Raw genomic sequence first — 16,001 nt, 5'->3', positions numbered from 1 at the left:
ATCAACCCAATTGGAGTATACTCCAGGTTGTCGGCCAACATGAACAACATACCAGGCTATAGATGTCTACAATTCATGAAACATTAGTAACATATAAATATAAACATGCATTTCATATGAAGGTTACAAAGGATGACATTATAAGGTTACAAAGGTCCACAGGAAGCATATCAGGAACTCTTTCATTAGACAGACAGAAAGGATCAAGAGACCAGACAGCAAGTACAACATCAAGCATAGAGGAAGAGCCACAAGCAACTTATGAAACAGGCAGGAAGTAGGCACAACAGCATAAAATACCTTAACAGAAAGGATAAATAAGAACCATATGAATAGGATATCATCATTGCCATGGACAGAGAGGATCAACAAGAAGCATATCAAAAGCATATCATCATTGGCATGGACATGTGCTCAGATTAAAACACAATAGGCACAACAGACACAATAGGCACAATAGACACATGCTCAGTTTAATATCTAACTCAAACAGAATAAGATGACTTCACAGTAGGCTTATCTAAGTCAGACAAGTAGAAGGCTACAGTTAGCCATATAGTCAGGAGACAGGATCAAGTCCCCATCCCAAAAGAATGCATCAAGTTGTCAGCTGCACAAAAGACCATCAGATCAGGCAACAGGTATGCACAAAAGAAGCCACAACTGCACCAGGTCGTCCAAAAGAATCACTGCCCAACCAGAACAGCTCAACAACCAAGCCCAGTCACTCACATGTAGTTGTTCTTGGCCAAGTAGGTACTCAGCCAAAGAACACGGTGTGAGTGAGACATCTGCACAAAAGCAGATCCCTGGGCCTTATTGTTAAGCAGGTGACCATATGCAAGCATTAGAGCTTCCTCACTGAACCCTGGCATGTACATCAGTGCACCATACAAGTCAGGGTGGGAATCCTCAACCTTGGTAGAACGTATAGCATCTGCAACATTGTTCACTGCATCAGTCATGCCAGTGAACACAAGGACATCATCATCTGACAGCATGGACCTCTTTCTCTTGCTTCCAACAGGTGGTTCTGACTTGGACACAAAAGCTGCCTCAGGCTTTCCAGGAGTAAGCTCCTCAGGCAGGTCATGCTTCATTGGGCTGTAGGCAAACTCAGAAGGACTACCAAGAGCCTCATTTGACCCCATAGCATACTTACCTGTTGCCTGACCATTACCAAAGATGACCATCATCTCCTGGTAGTACACAATTGGCTTGTTGAGGTACTCAGCATCTTTGGGATGTGCCTGCATTAGCACAACTCAAGTTAGATACTTAAACTGCTAAACATTTAATAAAGAAACAGCAACATTACTACATACCTTGATGTGGCCATTGTAGTGCTCCTCCTCAAGGACAATCATTGAGCTGTCCCCATTCCACAAGGCTCCACTCAGCTCTCTCAGCTTTGAGATTTTAACCCACCTCTGCCTCCACTTCCTCAAGTGGTTATACACTTGTGTGCCAGTAACTTCATTGCCACTGAACTCATGCAGAGCCTTGGCAACCTGATTGAGGTGGACTTCTTTGAAACCTTTATCAGTCCTAACACCAGTTGAAATCAGCTGGCACATGCGGTGAAGAATGAATCCAGACATCACATCTGTCCACCTCATAGCAGGTCTCTGCTGAGCAGCACCAGGAGGAACCCCAACAGCCCCAACAGGGCCATCATCCCCATCAGCCCCAACAGCCCCACCAGGGAACACAAGCTCATCAGCAGCAAGGATGTCAGCATTCATCTCCTCAGCCATTCCTATTTCCAATTGCCACACCCCCACTCAGAAACAGGAATAACATAGTTGGGAAACATCATTGCATGTGTCATGTGCCCTTAGTCATCAATATGCATTGCACTCAAGAGGAAAATAGGAATAAAAATTCATCACTGCACATGTCTCATGCCTCAGTTCAAAAGAAGTATCAGCTCTAATCAAGTATCAGAGAAAATAAATTCATCACTGCAAATGTCTCAAGCCTCAGGTCTAGTGTAGTATCAAAAGAGGTGTAACATCATTGCACATGTCCAATGCCTTAGCTATATTGTGTAATGAAATAAGTAAAATCATCATTGCAATTGTTCAATGCCTCAGAACATAAGTAACAAACATAGAATACAAAACAGATACAACTTAGATGTGAGAGTTGCCCCTATTGGACCACATGTATTCAGCCCATTCATCCCTACTTTGAGCCCAAACAGCATTGTCATCCATCTGGACCCCATGTGCAGGACTATCATTATTGTTGGGCACCCATGAGAACTCAGTAGGAACTACCTCATCAACCCCATGCCCAAGTATCCAATTATGCAATATGCAGCAAGCAAGTACTAACTTGACTTGTGTCTTGTAGGGATGAAATGGTTTATTATCAATGATGCCCAAGTTACAATGTTTATTTAGGTACCCAATTCAGCTAATTACCTGGTGGAACCCTTAACCCATCCTCCCTCTCTAGTGCATCAGCAAGAACAGTAGCATCATGAGCAGACCCTTCCCAACCAGCTAAGACATAAGTAAATTTCAGATCAAAGTCAACAGCTGCAAGAACATTTTGTGTGGGGTAGTGCTTCCTTCCCCTAAATGCTGCTTGGATCTTTGCTGGCACTCTAGCATATACATGAGTCCCATCTATTGCCCCAACACAGTCCTACATGAAAACCCAATAGATGCATGTTACATGATATGCACCCAAGTATGCAGCAATAACCTACAAACTACATGAAAAATTTATTACCTTGAAATATGGGTACCATCTTGGGCTATTGCTTATCTTAACTGGTGTCTCATTAGATGGAGCTCTAATCATTTCTTGCCTAAGTTCCCCAATAGCATACAAGACCTCCTTGAAATATCTATGCACTGTTTCTATTGACCTTCTCCAATGTTGGTGAATAACTCTAAAGCGTTGGTTGTGGCCAACAATGTGTAGAAACATTGCTAGTTGTTCTTCAACACAACTATGAAGACTATCTGACAGCAACTGCCTTTCCCTAAGCAAGTTGCACAGTGCAAAAAAAGGTGCTTTTCTCATGCGAAGCATAGCAACACACTCTATATCAGTGCAATTGTAAATTTTGTCCAGGTTCTTTTGGCGTTCCTCATCCATGGCACTCAAAGGGCCATAACTGATCTGTGGCCTTGAACTACATTGCATTCTTATCCTAGTGAAGAAGAATGCATACATAGCCGTGATAAGAGCAGCAGCTCGGGCAAACAGCAAGCGTTGCTGGTCCTCCAAAGCCATCTAAGCAAACAAGACAATTACCATGACTACCAAAGCAGCAATACGGTGACAAACTTCATTGCCATGCAACACATGCTCAGATTAAAGGGAAAATGAGACAACATCATTGGCATTGAACAAGTGCTCAGATAAAAACAGCATATCATCCTTGGAAGCAAACAAGTGCTCAGATTAAAACAGCATATCATCATTGGCATTGAACAAGTGCTCAGATTCAAACAAGCATCAGCATTGGCATGGACATATGCTCAGATTAAAAGAGAAAATATCATTGACTTGGACATAAGCTCAGAAGAAATAGCATTATCAGATCTGTAGCGCACACAATCACCATCGATAGCACCAGCATTCATCAGAAAAGGTGGAGAGGGAGGGGAGGATTGCTTATACCGAACGAGGACGGCAAGCACCCAAACAATGTTGCACACGAACAAACAACCGACAGCAGATCTGCAACCTGGCAGCATCAACATGGATTTATACGTTACAACCCTAAGCAACATTGATTCATACCTTAGGAAAAAGAAAGAAATAAACAGGAAAAAAAACCCTAACCAAGAACATGGATTCGTACCTTCGAACCAAGCGGGGAACACAGATCTGAGATCCCTGCATCGATTTGAACAAAAACCACTCAGAGATGCATCTAGGGTTAGGAGATCAAGAACACGGGGGGGGGGAGGCGAACCAGATTACCTGCGCAAGAACTCAGATCCAGAGCACCTACGGAGCAACGAAGGAGGGAGTGGATCAATACAACGCGAATCGATGAACCGAATCCATGAAAACCAGAGGAAGAGAGGAGAGGGGAGCACCTCAGATCTAGCGAAGAAGACGAATGGTGACCGAGGGGGAGCGGAGGCGGCGGGGAGGGGGATATATCTGCGGTGAGTGGCGCGAAAGGGGAAGGTAACCCCAGCGAAATGGCGCGAGCTCCCGCCGGCCAAGTTTTCGCCTCCCGCGCGCCCGCCGTCGCACCGCGGGAGCCAAGCCCGGCGGAAACGGCCGCTCGTCTCGTATCCGCGGAGCCTGGCCGAGGGGGTTGTTTTGCACGCGCACAACCTGGCTCGCGGGGGGGACCAGGCAACCGAACAGACGGAGGGTGCACGCGGTGAGCCTGGTTCACGCAGCTGCAGGACACCAAACACGCCCTAAAGCTCTGTTTGTTCGTGTGAAGAGAGAAGAACGGAGCAGAACACCTGAAGATTGAATGATTTGCCCTATTTCCACAAATCTAACTGCGATAGAGGAGCAAAGTTAGGCAAATACATGAGGATTGTCGAGGCAGAAGCAGAATTACAAGGGTGTCTAGCGTCGTGTCCTGGCATTCTGGTAATATGGTTTGTGCCTTGGTTGATGCAACAAGGACAAATAAAATTAAAGTGATCAGTGATCACCGCTGGATCCGTGGCGCAATGGTAGCGCGTCTGACTCCAGATCAGAAGGTTGCGTGTTCGATTCACGTCGGGTTCAAACCCCCGATTCTAGCGGATCTCTTTTTGCTTTTTCTCTCTTTTTTTAATAAAAAGTTTACCCGTTTAACCCACTTGTTTCTTCTTTTCTGAAATCATTTTTTTTTGGTTCTCCCTTGGATCTGCCTGACATAGTATTAGTTGTTCAACTTTTCATAGTATATCATAGTAGTCTCTGTTTTGTTTTTAATCACAAGCTCTCGTAGAGTCATAGCTCTCGACCTCTCTTTGGTTGTTCTTCTATAAATTCGATTAGCAAAGCTTTGCCGTATTAAAAAAATATAGTTAAAAGAAAAACTCTGGCGGAGGTTAACTTCCAAAGATAAAATAAGGATGGTTCTGAAGTCTGAACCGAAAGCAGGACTGGTGCAAGCAATCTCGTCCGATGCAAATACTCGCAAGTGTGAACTGCTACGGATGCATCTCATTCCTCAACAGGTGAACTAGCTTGTTCCATACTCCGTACAATACAATGGCACAAGGACTGCATGCCCAACTCATGAGAAATGGATAGACACTAGTTACATACTGTTACATCATATATACCGTAAACACTACTCGTAAAACCCATCATTATACCAATTAATTATACGGCTGTAGAAGGCCTCCGGCCAGGTATACCAAAACAAGATATGTACACGTCTCAGAAAAAGGCCTCAATTTTCGTTATTCATTGATCACTGCACCTGACAAGCGCACACCAACTTCCTGTTCCCCAGAGACGCCGGCAAGCATGGCGGCGCCGCTGGCTGAGAAGCCTTCGCATTCTTCATCCAATCCCAGCGAGGTCGACCACTTGTTCGTCCTCGGCTGGCCTACAACGACCTACTACTCTTCGTCGTCGTCTTCATTCATCTTCAGTTGGTTTTCGCCACCGACGTCTAGCTAATCGCTGCCTCGCGCCGCGTCGCCCACAGATGGCTCAGCGCGCGGAGGCGCTGGAAGTAGTCGCCGAGCGCCAGGAGGCCCCTCGCCGCCTGCCGCGTCGTCAGGATCTTATGCATTTGCTGCATCGTCGTCTGTCGGAGATGGTCCGCCTGCAAAATGGATAGCGTGTGAGAAGCAGGGGATCTTCCACTTGCGGATGGTGCTTGGCGACCGGGTCGGTTGGTTACCTGGGTGACGAAGCCGACGAGCTCTTTCAGCTTCTCCACGGCGGTCGCCATCTGCAGCATGTAGCCGTCGGGGAGTCCGAATGGGTCGGCCGCGGCCGTCAGGGTCTCGGCGAGGTTCTGCTGCAGCTTCTCCATGCCCTGCGACAGGGCGTCCTCGGCCTGCGTCGAGGTGTGCTGCAGGCCGCCCACGGCCATGAGCTGCGGCTCCGTCAGTGGCTCCAGCTGCGGCCTTAGGATCTGAGTGACACCAGCAACAGCAAGATCCAACGTGTGAGACAAAATCTCTCGGGAGGACAGCACTTGTTTTATGTCTGAAGCTGCACGGTAAGTGAGTCTGAGCCGGCCACCTTGAGCACTTCCGACGGCCGGAACCCGCCGATCCACAGGAAGAACCGCTCGGCGGGTGTCTTCCACATGCCGGACATGACGTAGAAAACGTCGGCGTTCGCGGCCAGCGCCTTGATCCTGAAGAGGTGCTCGTAGTTGTTGAGCCCGGTCTCCACGAGCGTGCGGAGCTCCAGCTCCGATGGCTGCCCCTGGAGAGCAGACCTCAGCTCGGCTGTGTGCCTGTTCTGCTCTTCGACCCAGTTGCTGTAGTCTATCTCGAACCCAGCAACACCTGTTGGAAGTGAACCATACAAGCAAGCCGGAAGTCAGATACACAGGGTCTGCCACTGAACATTTTGCTGAATGCCACTGAACGACAAGTGTTTGTTCTTGAGAATAATAGGTGCAAAACCTGACCTGGATCCATTGGTCCTGTGAATCCGAGAGTCGAGTCTCCCATGTTCCCATTTGCATATGCACCCTGCAGATCAGCCAATGCACTGAATCAGGGAATGTAGCAGGGACTGATGAGATGGCTTTAACCAACGGATTCTTTCTTGTACCTGTTGTCGAGCCCGTTGAAGCTCTTGCTCTAGTTGTGCCAGCTTCATCCGGCTTGTCTCTAGCTGCTGGATGTAAGCCTATTAAACACCAACAAAATCGGGGCCAATTGTGAGATAGAAGGTCACTAAGCATGATAGCACCAAAATATTGGTGAAGTTCTTGTGGTTACCTTTTTTCGCAGGCGACTCTTCCGAGCAGCTTCTCTGTTCTGTGCAAGTCTTCTCAGGACCTGAGGCAAAACATTTCAGGTTTATATTCAGAGCATTTTATTTCTCTTGCAACAACAAATCAAATAACCTATGAAATGGACTGTCGAAGTTAAGACTTAAAAGATCACTTTTCTCTGTTGTAACGTAGGAGTATTTAAGAAAGACTAAACATGCTGCGGCAGTCAAAAAGACAAAAAGGAAAACAAGTGAAAGATCCTTGAATTGTACCCTCTCTGGCGGCCTGCTTGTTTCCTGATCCGTACTTCTCGCCGGCTCTAGTGCTACCTGTGGAACATCTTCTAGCTGCACAAAGCTCATCAACATCAGTACTCTACTCCACCCATCGATGGACAAATCACAGAAGCCATGCAAGAAATCAAGCTGATCGATGAGTTCATCCTTCCTCACCCTATTGTCGAACTTCTTGTCCGCTTCCATGACGGTGGAGCCGCTGGTGGCCTGGCCGCTATCGACCTTGAACGGATCGCTGTTCCACATGCCCATCACGGGCGCCGGCGCCGGCCGCTCGTACACCCCCATTCTGACAGGCACCGCCGCGAACTGCACCGCGGACGCAGAGGTCATGAACTCCGGCGGGGAGGCGGCGCTGCCGATGCTACCCAAACAGAAAAACAACCAGCGGGGGAGGCAGCGTGAGTTAACGACAGAGCGCCGTTGCAGGTGTCAACCAGGTTAAAGAGCGAAAGAAAAAAAAAATGAGAGAAAGGCAGGCGAAGCGAAGCTTTCGAGCTCCGAATGGAATGAGCGCAGCGGCAAAGGCAAATATGCTCTCTCCGATTGCGGCCGCAGCTGTGCTCAGGAAAGGCGCTGGGAAAGGCAACCCCGGCGAGCACTTTTGGCAAAGCCGCCGAGGCTGACAACGTACGCAACAAATGATGGCATGATGATGGATGGCGCGCTGAGAAGACGCCGTGCACTCCTGTCACGGAACAAAAAAATCTAAACGTCCACGACGGCGTCTCTGTCACCTCCGGACGGCAATGGTTTCACAAGAAGTAAAAGATCGGTGGCCGCCGGCCCGGGCAAGGGAAGGAACGGATCGACGGCGAGCTGAGGTTGCCTACTGGGATGCGAGCGAGAACCTGTGCTGGTGCGGCCTAGGAGCCTAGCTAGGCGGGGTGCATCTGCATCGGCTCAACGAGATGATCGAGAGAAGAGAATCGGGAGCGGCAGCTGCCGTGGCCAGTGGTGGCTGGACGATGCCGTCGCCCGCCGTCGCCTCGACCTCGAGTGGAGCCTGGAATCTGGAATCCGGCTCCGGAACGAATAATTCGAGCCCGGACTCCAACGGAAGAGTTGCCACCTCTGAAAAATTTTCATGCTCCTGCTTCGGCAGCTGCTTCTCGTCCCCATAATTTCTGCGTCCGCGATGCTCGTTTCGCTCTTCTGCTCAGCGCGGCCGCCGTCCGGCCGGCGACGGCAGCAAGCGCGACAAACGACGACCACGAGAGCGTGGGTCCATGGCCACCTCGATCTCCACTTGATCGAGTTACGACGCCGTCTTGGTGCGCTGCGTGCGGCTGACCAGCGAGATACGGGATAAGCCCGTGTGCTGATCTACTCGGACGCGATGATAGCCGCGCCCCGGTCTCAGTCAGGCGCGCACCGGCCGACCGGCGGTGACGCTATGCGGCCAAGTACATCTCTACCCCTGGGCTGACAAGGACGGCCACCACACCGCCCGGCCAGTGCTAGGAATTTCCGGCCATTATACTTAGTAGCAGAGGCTAAACTAGTGGTTAAGGATTAAGCATGTAAAGGGTGTGGTGACGGTGACGCCTGACGCCCATCAGTTCATCAGCGGTGACATCACACCGCAGGAATAGCAGTGCAAAGCAAGAAGGCTCCTGAAGGAAACCCCACAACGTCACTAGATTATAGCTAGAATTAGATCCTAAACCACAAGCTTAAGCTGATGACCAGCTGCATGCATGTTGTATTCTTTTGACCCTCTTGTTTTTTTTATAGTCCACAACTCCACATGACCACATGAGAGCTCAGAATACCGTAATAAAACGACAGTGTTTGTAGCATGATCTATCCAATTATTCATGGGCCTCAATGATTACGTGCAAAATGCAATGCTTGCTCCCGCACGACAGGAAGCAGAAGCTTCATCACACATAGTGGAGGGCTCGCCAAGCCAGCACGGCCAAAAGAGGGTTTGGATTGGATGGCCCCTCAATTATTGGCGAGGCCACTTGGCTTTTACGGCGAAGCAGGTTAGGTTGGTCTCTGCTCTATCCAGCACACAGGAACAGGCTGCAGATAAAGCAGTGGTCGCTGGGCATCATCTTAACCCCACCATCCAACTTATCTGAAACAGAAGTGCGTGATGGGCGTAGCATTTTTTTTCGGCTTAATTTCGCCACACGTGTGGGTGCGATTTGTCACTGTACCAGGTTAATATGCAAGGATCTGGATCCAATTCTCCTATTGAAACAGTCTACAGAAGATGCAATTCTAATGGTGTATAACCATATCGAGCCGATTATGCAGATCTCAGAGGAGATATGCATGAAAGCGAAGAACATAGTATGTGATACATGCACGCAACCTGAAATATATATAAAAAAACCCTGCAAGTTGTAGCGTGTGTTTACTGTGCACAATGATGTTGATGAAAAGGAAATGTGATGACAAAAGAAAAGGGAATGTCTGGTTGAGTTGCCAGTGGTGAAAGCTGCTGATGCACAGCAGTACAGCACTGGTCACCACTTCCTTCAGATCAGCACCAGGCCACTTGAGCAGGAGGCTGGCAGCCCCTGCCCTGCAGAATAGTGGGCTGGAGACGGTGCAAAACAAAACACCTGTCCTTCGCCAGAGCCTAGTGCCTCACTGCCCATGCACTGTTTTGCCAAATAAGGCTCTCAGCTTTTTTCCGTTACGGGGTCAACTATCAGAGGACCTCAACTAAAGAAAGACCTGATGCAAAGCTCACCGTCGTGGCCGCTAAAAGGAACGGTACTGATGGCTAATGTGTGCTATTCAGGAACAGCTATGCGTCCTGCATAATTCAGTGGAACCTGTGGGCTAAAGCTTGTCGAAAACGAGAGCCCATGGCTGCCTAGGCTAGGCAGAGAACAAAGGGACACGTCTCCCTTCACAATCTGCTTTTGGAGAGTTAGCACAAAGTATTTCTTGATGTAGCATGCGTTTTGGTCCTAACTGGTGATTCCAAAAGACGGTAGCCATCTTTTTATTTTTCCTACTTTTGAGCTTCACTTTGTTTATTTTAACTAACATGATCTCACTCTAGATGCACTAGTCCACTTGCACCTCTAAAGATCTAGTATTCAGTTTACATCATGATGTGCCACCCACAGGTAATGAAAATCTAATGCAAATTGCACTACTAGTCTATTAGTGCTAGTGACACAAAGCTATTAGCTCTGCTCTTTGCTTCACGTCTTGTTCTACTTCAGATGACTGATTGGACAGTCATCAAAACATTGGTATTTTGTGAAGGATCGGATCGACAGAACGTTCAGATGAAACAGGGGGATCGGGTCTGAGGAAATACACACCTAAGCTTGTGGAGGTTGAAATGATCTTCAAGATATCCATGGTAGAGCTCCATCATAACATGCTCAAAATGATCTCCCTTAAATTAATACTTATATTGATCACCTCACCTCATGTCTGCCAAACAGAAATAGCAATTCATTTACCAAAACGAGAATACTAGCTGCATGATTCATAAAACTTGAAGGTTCGGCCTCTGCTCTAGGTTGTCTAGTGTTGAATGAACATGAATGAAGATATAGTCTTAGAAAAAAAAATAATCTTATGAAGGATACGCTCTGTTGAAAATACAAATATTTGATCACTTGCTCCAATCACTTTATTCTGGCCAACAATATAAAGATTCTCATAAACATATGGGTTCTAGAGGTGCTATTCCAGACTTACTGGAGAAGCCAATATGATTGATTGTAGTTCTGTATCCTTGCAGCAGTTTGCAGCCATCCAAAATAAGAAGGCAATAACAAATTGAGCATGACTAGCTAAAGTTCCAATAGCCATAAATCGTTTGTAGAAGAACGCATCCGCTGAGAAGCTATCATGTCTTAGCCCAAGAAACCATGCCCTATTTCTTTCAAGCCAGCAGGAATGGAGAGGTAAACAAGCTATGCTTGGCAAGCTCTAGTGCGATGCCTTTGTTGTTGTCAATTTCTACCAAAACTCCAGCTATCAAATCTCTAGCAGACATGAAGAGCAGACAAATAACTGAATTCTACTTGTTCATGACTAAGATCAACACAGACTGAACAAGCAAAAGGTAGGGAAACTTAGTACCTGATTGCAGTTTCTTCAGTTAAGGATGACGGGAGACATCGAATCACTGAACGTAAGGGCCTCCACAGATGTGCTCTAGCTCAGCTCCAAAGGACACCACCAGTTGGCCGGAGTAAGTGAGGCAGGGTTATATAAGGAGCCAGCTGCCTTCCCTTTAAAAGGAGGAGCCAAGTATAAAGAGCTTTTAGTATCTAATATTATCACCTGGGCCTCATGCTTAGGATGCACTAATTATTCTTTACGTAAACTAGTTGGATATGTGCGAAGTTGCTTGCACACAGGAATACATATACGCATCCATCATCACCTAACAAGTGAGAGCCAGAAAAGTATGTACATGATTCTGACAGAGAAGAAAGACGGTAACTTTCAGGTGTAAAAGAAGCATGCTTTTAAGCCTGCATTGCAGGCACACACTTGGTTAGTTAGAGAGATCGACACATTAGGTGCTCAACAGTATCAGATAATACAACAGATTGGCAGTGCCCTGGAAAGGCAAGACTCCGAGTAGTTTCCACGTACATTGTACTGCAATTCCACCAAGCAAAGATGGTTAAATACACAGCATCCACTGTCATTTACTGATTAGGCAGAAAGGTGAACGCAAGAAAACTCTGTAGGCATGATACACAGTTACTCATAGATGAGAAGATTTTAGTGCAAAGGGAGTTTCTTTTGGCACAAGAACTCCTGCAGATTAAAGGTCCTTGCATTTGTGAGCTTGTTACTCACAGATACAGATGAAACTATCTAAACATAAATGGTTAAGGAGTATAATGGAGCGGAGGACACTAGGACAGCACTAGGTTCATGCGAAATTATAAAGTGAGCTTATCATGACTTACCTCAATTGCTATAGTGCCTTTGGAACCTCAAGAAGGCCATAAGGATTTAAGTAATGCTCATCGTTGTGATGACCCTATAATGGGGTCCCATTAGATTCCGTGATGCAAGTAAGGGACATCACTAGATTCACCAAGTTGGTGCATGGTGGAACTTCCCATTTCTGGGGTATCCCTCCTGATCACTAGACCTCCTCAACCTTCCCAAAAAGAAGCCTTTACATCTTTCCTTTTTGCTCAAATGCTTCTCGTCTCCAATTCCTCGGTGCTTTCCACAGTGGTGTATAAACATTTTTTTTTGTTAACCCAGTGATGCCTAACAATGTTGTTGAGAAGAACACATGATGTTGATCAGTCATTTAAGTATACAGTAGATAAACCTATCTTGGTAACAAGAAACTAAACATTGTTGAAAACTGGAAAGAAGGTACAAATATGTTACGAATTTTTATTTGATTCTGTAATGCTACGTCGTCTACTCATTAACGAGTCTAAGTCGTCCCGCTATTGTGCAATCATTGCCCATATCTTTCCAAAAGCAAGAGGAAATTACACTGCATAATAATCTGATCCAAAGCAAAACAAAACGAAGAGGAATATATTACGCTTAGTGGGGGCACCTACTCTTTTGTGAATTGCGTAACCCTGGTGCGCGACGACGAAGAATTCTCCTTTGCCATAAAGGCGCAAAAGAAGAGGAACCTTTGGACGGGCAACCTAAAAAAGAAGAGATAAGATAAAGCACTATGAGGGATCAATTAGTAGTATAATTAGGCCACAATGATGCAGTCCTGCTAATATATGCAAACTACTGAACCTTAATGCAAACGGGCCCCTGCTTGCTGATGGCAGCATTATTGAAGCTGTTCATGCATGTCCACATCACGGTGCGTCTATTTTTCCCTTTCCTCTTTCTGGAGTGAGAATGCGTAGCAGCAATAGTCGTGGCTGTGGCTGCTTGATTCCTTCGTCGCCTTGTCTTCCTTTTGGCCTGATTGGTTTGCACCCTTCTTTTCCCGACCTCCTTTTGCCCCCTTTCCAGAGTTCATGATGTTGAGTATGATTTCAGGGAAATTTCTGGTAAAAAAGTTAGGGTAATTTTATAGCCCCCTCGAGTTAATTGGGGCCTTAAATATATCCCAAGAATATAATAGTTCAGGAAGGGCAGCCGGTTGATCAAATAATCCGCTCAAACATCAAATGCAGCGGTTTGATTTCTGGGAAGCAACAGATCATAAAGTGAAGGTCGTACTCTGTATGATCTGAAAAAAAGGAATTACTTACTTGCTACGTAGATGCAACTTCAGATTTCTTCTGCGTCGAGGATTCCGGCTGGCTACCTTTCGGCAGGCAGAAGTAGGTGGTGGTAGATTGGAGAAGCGGAGCAAGAATTGGGTTGACTGCATCCGATGCTCTGCTGGAAACGAACACTGGTTTTGTTGTACTGCTAATCTGGTGGGCCAACCTTGCCTGGGCCTTGGACGGCAGCTAGTCCCCGAAGCAGCAGCATCCACTAGGTAGGCTGTAGGCAAGGTACCCATGCTGACCAGTGACGAGAGATCAGATCGAAAGTTTCTCGTCCAAATCTCCTGGATTAGGGTTTCCGAGACTATCAGCATTAGGATTTGATGGCCAAATAATTTGGATGCACACACATCGTATAACAAGTATTACTACTGCTGCTTCTAAAGTTCTAATGTACGATGTGATTACCTCTATGAGCTGAATTGTGGGCGTCAAAAAAATTAACGTGAAAACAATGCGATGAAGAAAATGAAAAAAAATAAGTAAAGTTGCAGTAGCACCATCGAAAGCAAGAGGGAAATTCACCCCGTGCACGAGGCGTGCTACTCCATTGCACCAAGTGAGCAAGCATAATGGTGTATGACTAAGATTCTCACGCGAGCATTGCTGCATACTACTTCCTCCATTTACTTTTACTTTTACCGGTAGCAAGGACATCGACACGGTCTGCAATCAGATTTTTGGCGGTAGCTTCTTTTAAATTATGTTTCAGCAAAGATCACTAAGACAACGCAGGATATGTTTTGGGCAAATGCATGGTCCGAATCTGCCGAAGTTAACATCATGCGTTTTAAAACGAGATATAAAAAAAGAATGGAGACGATTGCCGATTTGTGCTCGCCATTGTTTCTTAGGATCAAAAGAACCTCGCAATTGTTTGTTCGTTTTTGTTTCTCCTTCTAATAAAAATTTGGCAAAGCTCTTGCTGTTCCTTAAAAAAAAAAAGAACATCGCAATTAGTGAGTGAGAGGGCACGGTGATAAGCTATTTAATTACAAAGTGGGTGAAAAGCAGTAAACGAACATAGTATTAGAATCTCAAAGTAACGCTGGATGTTGGCTGCTTATGCCTAGTATCGATCAGTGAGTACATGGTGGCCTGAGCTGATGGCGAGTGATGGCTTTGCTGCAAGTTGCTCCTGCGATCTTTGTGCAGGCAAAGTTCAGTGTTGTTAATATAATCAGAACAGAGCTTGGCTATTGGTTTGTGCCATGGGAGGATTCCCTGATACTCTAGTCTCTCGAAGCTGCTTTGCTTCACATTGAGCTAGCAGAGGCCAAACATAAGCCGTGAAATCATCTAGAGCAACCCAATCAGAAATAAACAAGGAGGAGGTGATCCCAGTTTCTTTTCGCTGCGCTTTTGGTCGTTTGATCTCTCCGCCCTTTTTTGATCCGAAGAGAAAATGCGCTTGGTCGTGCGTCACGGACCGATGCCAATCGTAGGCCAGTTGGTGCTTCCTTTTTCCGGGGAAAACTCTGCGTGGCCGACATGGTCATCACTGCGCTGTTCATATTTGTAATCTACGCTTGAAAGGTCAAAGGCTAGCGTCGATCCATGGGTCTTCTTCAGGCATATCCGCATATGCCTGGGTATATCTCTGCAAGAGTGACTTGGAACAGAGACGAGCAGTACGCGATGGCATGCATACTCTTCCAAGAACCATGGAATCTCTTCAGAACTTAAAAATGTCAAATTCTCGAAATCATTCAGATAAATCCAGCCATGTCTTCGGGTAACCTTGCAGTGATGCCCTCACATAAGTCGCGAACGCAATCTACTCAGCACGAAGGGGATCAGGATGGCTTCGGTCTTCGCCGTTGGACAGAGGAGACGCAAGCTCGACTTGGATAGCTGCTGGATAGACCGCGTGCGTGCCATTACTTCACCTCCAGTTGCAAAGCTAAAAAAATAAAAAGTTGCAAAGCTAGAAGCCTAAAAGAGATCACCTTGGGTATCAGCTATCAGGGCATGCAGCTACAGAGATGCTCACTGGACGAAGGAAGGCATTTCGTGTTGATCCAAGGAACCCTGACCTTTTTGACTGACTTTGCATGCAGTGCACACATGATTTGCGCCTGCACTAGCTGATCTCTTTGCTCGGAGACCTGTTCGGATAGGCTTGCATGTGCAAGTCTGTTAGCTATTGGACAGCATTAGCAATATGCCCATGACCAATGTGATCGCTCTCTGATCTTACATGTTTAAAGACATACGTCTCTCTATCTTTGGTTTAAAAGTGGTGCAGAAATGTCTTGTACCTGCTAATGGGATAGGCAGTGATCAGGAAGGAAGGTCGACGCAACAATTATTGGACATTCTATTTTTTTTATCAGGTTTTATCTTAACTTCTTTCATCTACAACCAGATAATCGAACAACTTTTCTTTTCTTTACAAACCCTATCTGCTGTCAGCAAGCACATTGCACTCACTACTCCACCACCTCCTCTCCTAAAACAAATCTGCCTGACAGTAATCCACCGTTCCCTTTTCTTTTCTTTTCTGAAGCTAACAAAACATTTTGCGATACACATAAAAAATGGAATCATTGGAGCGTGCCTTTTCTTTCTGAAAACAAAACAAAAAAAAACCAT

General features: G+C 46.3%; 2 protein-coding genes and 1 non-coding gene across 3 annotated transcripts; 1 reads left to right on the top strand and 2 right to left on the bottom strand.

Annotated features, from left to right (window-relative positions):
• Positions 1–728: 728 nt before the first annotated feature.
• On the bottom strand, positions 729–3,114 carry LOC117864863 (uncharacterized). The gene is made up of 4 exons (XM_034748940.2): positions 2,743–3,114; positions 2,430–2,655; positions 1,326–1,759; positions 729–1,250 (listed from the first exon to the last, which is right to left on the bottom strand). The coding sequence occupies exons 1-4, from the start codon at positions 3,112–3,114 to the stop codon at positions 729–731; spliced, it is 1,554 nt and encodes a 517-aa protein (XP_034604831.2).
• A 1,539-nt stretch (positions 3,115–4,653) lies between these two features.
• TRNAW-CCA (transfer RNA tryptophan (anticodon CCA)) lies at positions 4,654–4,725 on the top strand. The gene has a single exon. It is a non-coding gene; the product is annotated as a tRNA-Trp (tRNA).
• Positions 4,726–5,128: 403 nt separating this feature from the next.
• LOC117863788 (transcription factor TGAL6) lies at positions 5,129–13,526 on the bottom strand. The gene is made up of 13 exons (XM_034747633.2): positions 13,386–13,526; positions 12,919–13,135; positions 12,726–12,818; positions 11,260–12,417; positions 10,488–10,602; positions 7,348–7,555; positions 7,168–7,242; positions 6,900–6,959; positions 6,730–6,807; positions 6,584–6,647; positions 6,187–6,458; positions 5,840–6,076; positions 5,129–5,761 (listed from the first exon to the last, which is right to left on the bottom strand). The coding sequence occupies exons 5-13, from the start codon at positions 10,541–10,543 to the stop codon at positions 5,606–5,608; spliced, it is 1,206 nt and encodes a 401-aa protein (XP_034603524.1). The 5' UTR covers positions 10,544–10,602; positions 11,260–12,417; positions 12,726–12,818; positions 12,919–13,135; positions 13,386–13,526; the 3' UTR covers positions 5,129–5,605.
• Positions 13,527–16,001: the final 2,475 nt, after the last annotated feature.

The sequence above is a fragment of the Setaria viridis genome, chromosome 7 (assembly GCF_005286985.2).
Source record: "Setaria viridis chromosome 7, Setaria_viridis_v4.0, whole genome shotgun sequence".
Classification (NCBI taxonomy): Eukaryota; Viridiplantae; Streptophyta; class Magnoliopsida; order Poales; family Poaceae; genus Setaria; species Setaria viridis.
The sequence above is the reverse complement of the archived record's forward strand: the minus strand, read 5'-3'. Positions and strand labels throughout refer to the sequence as shown.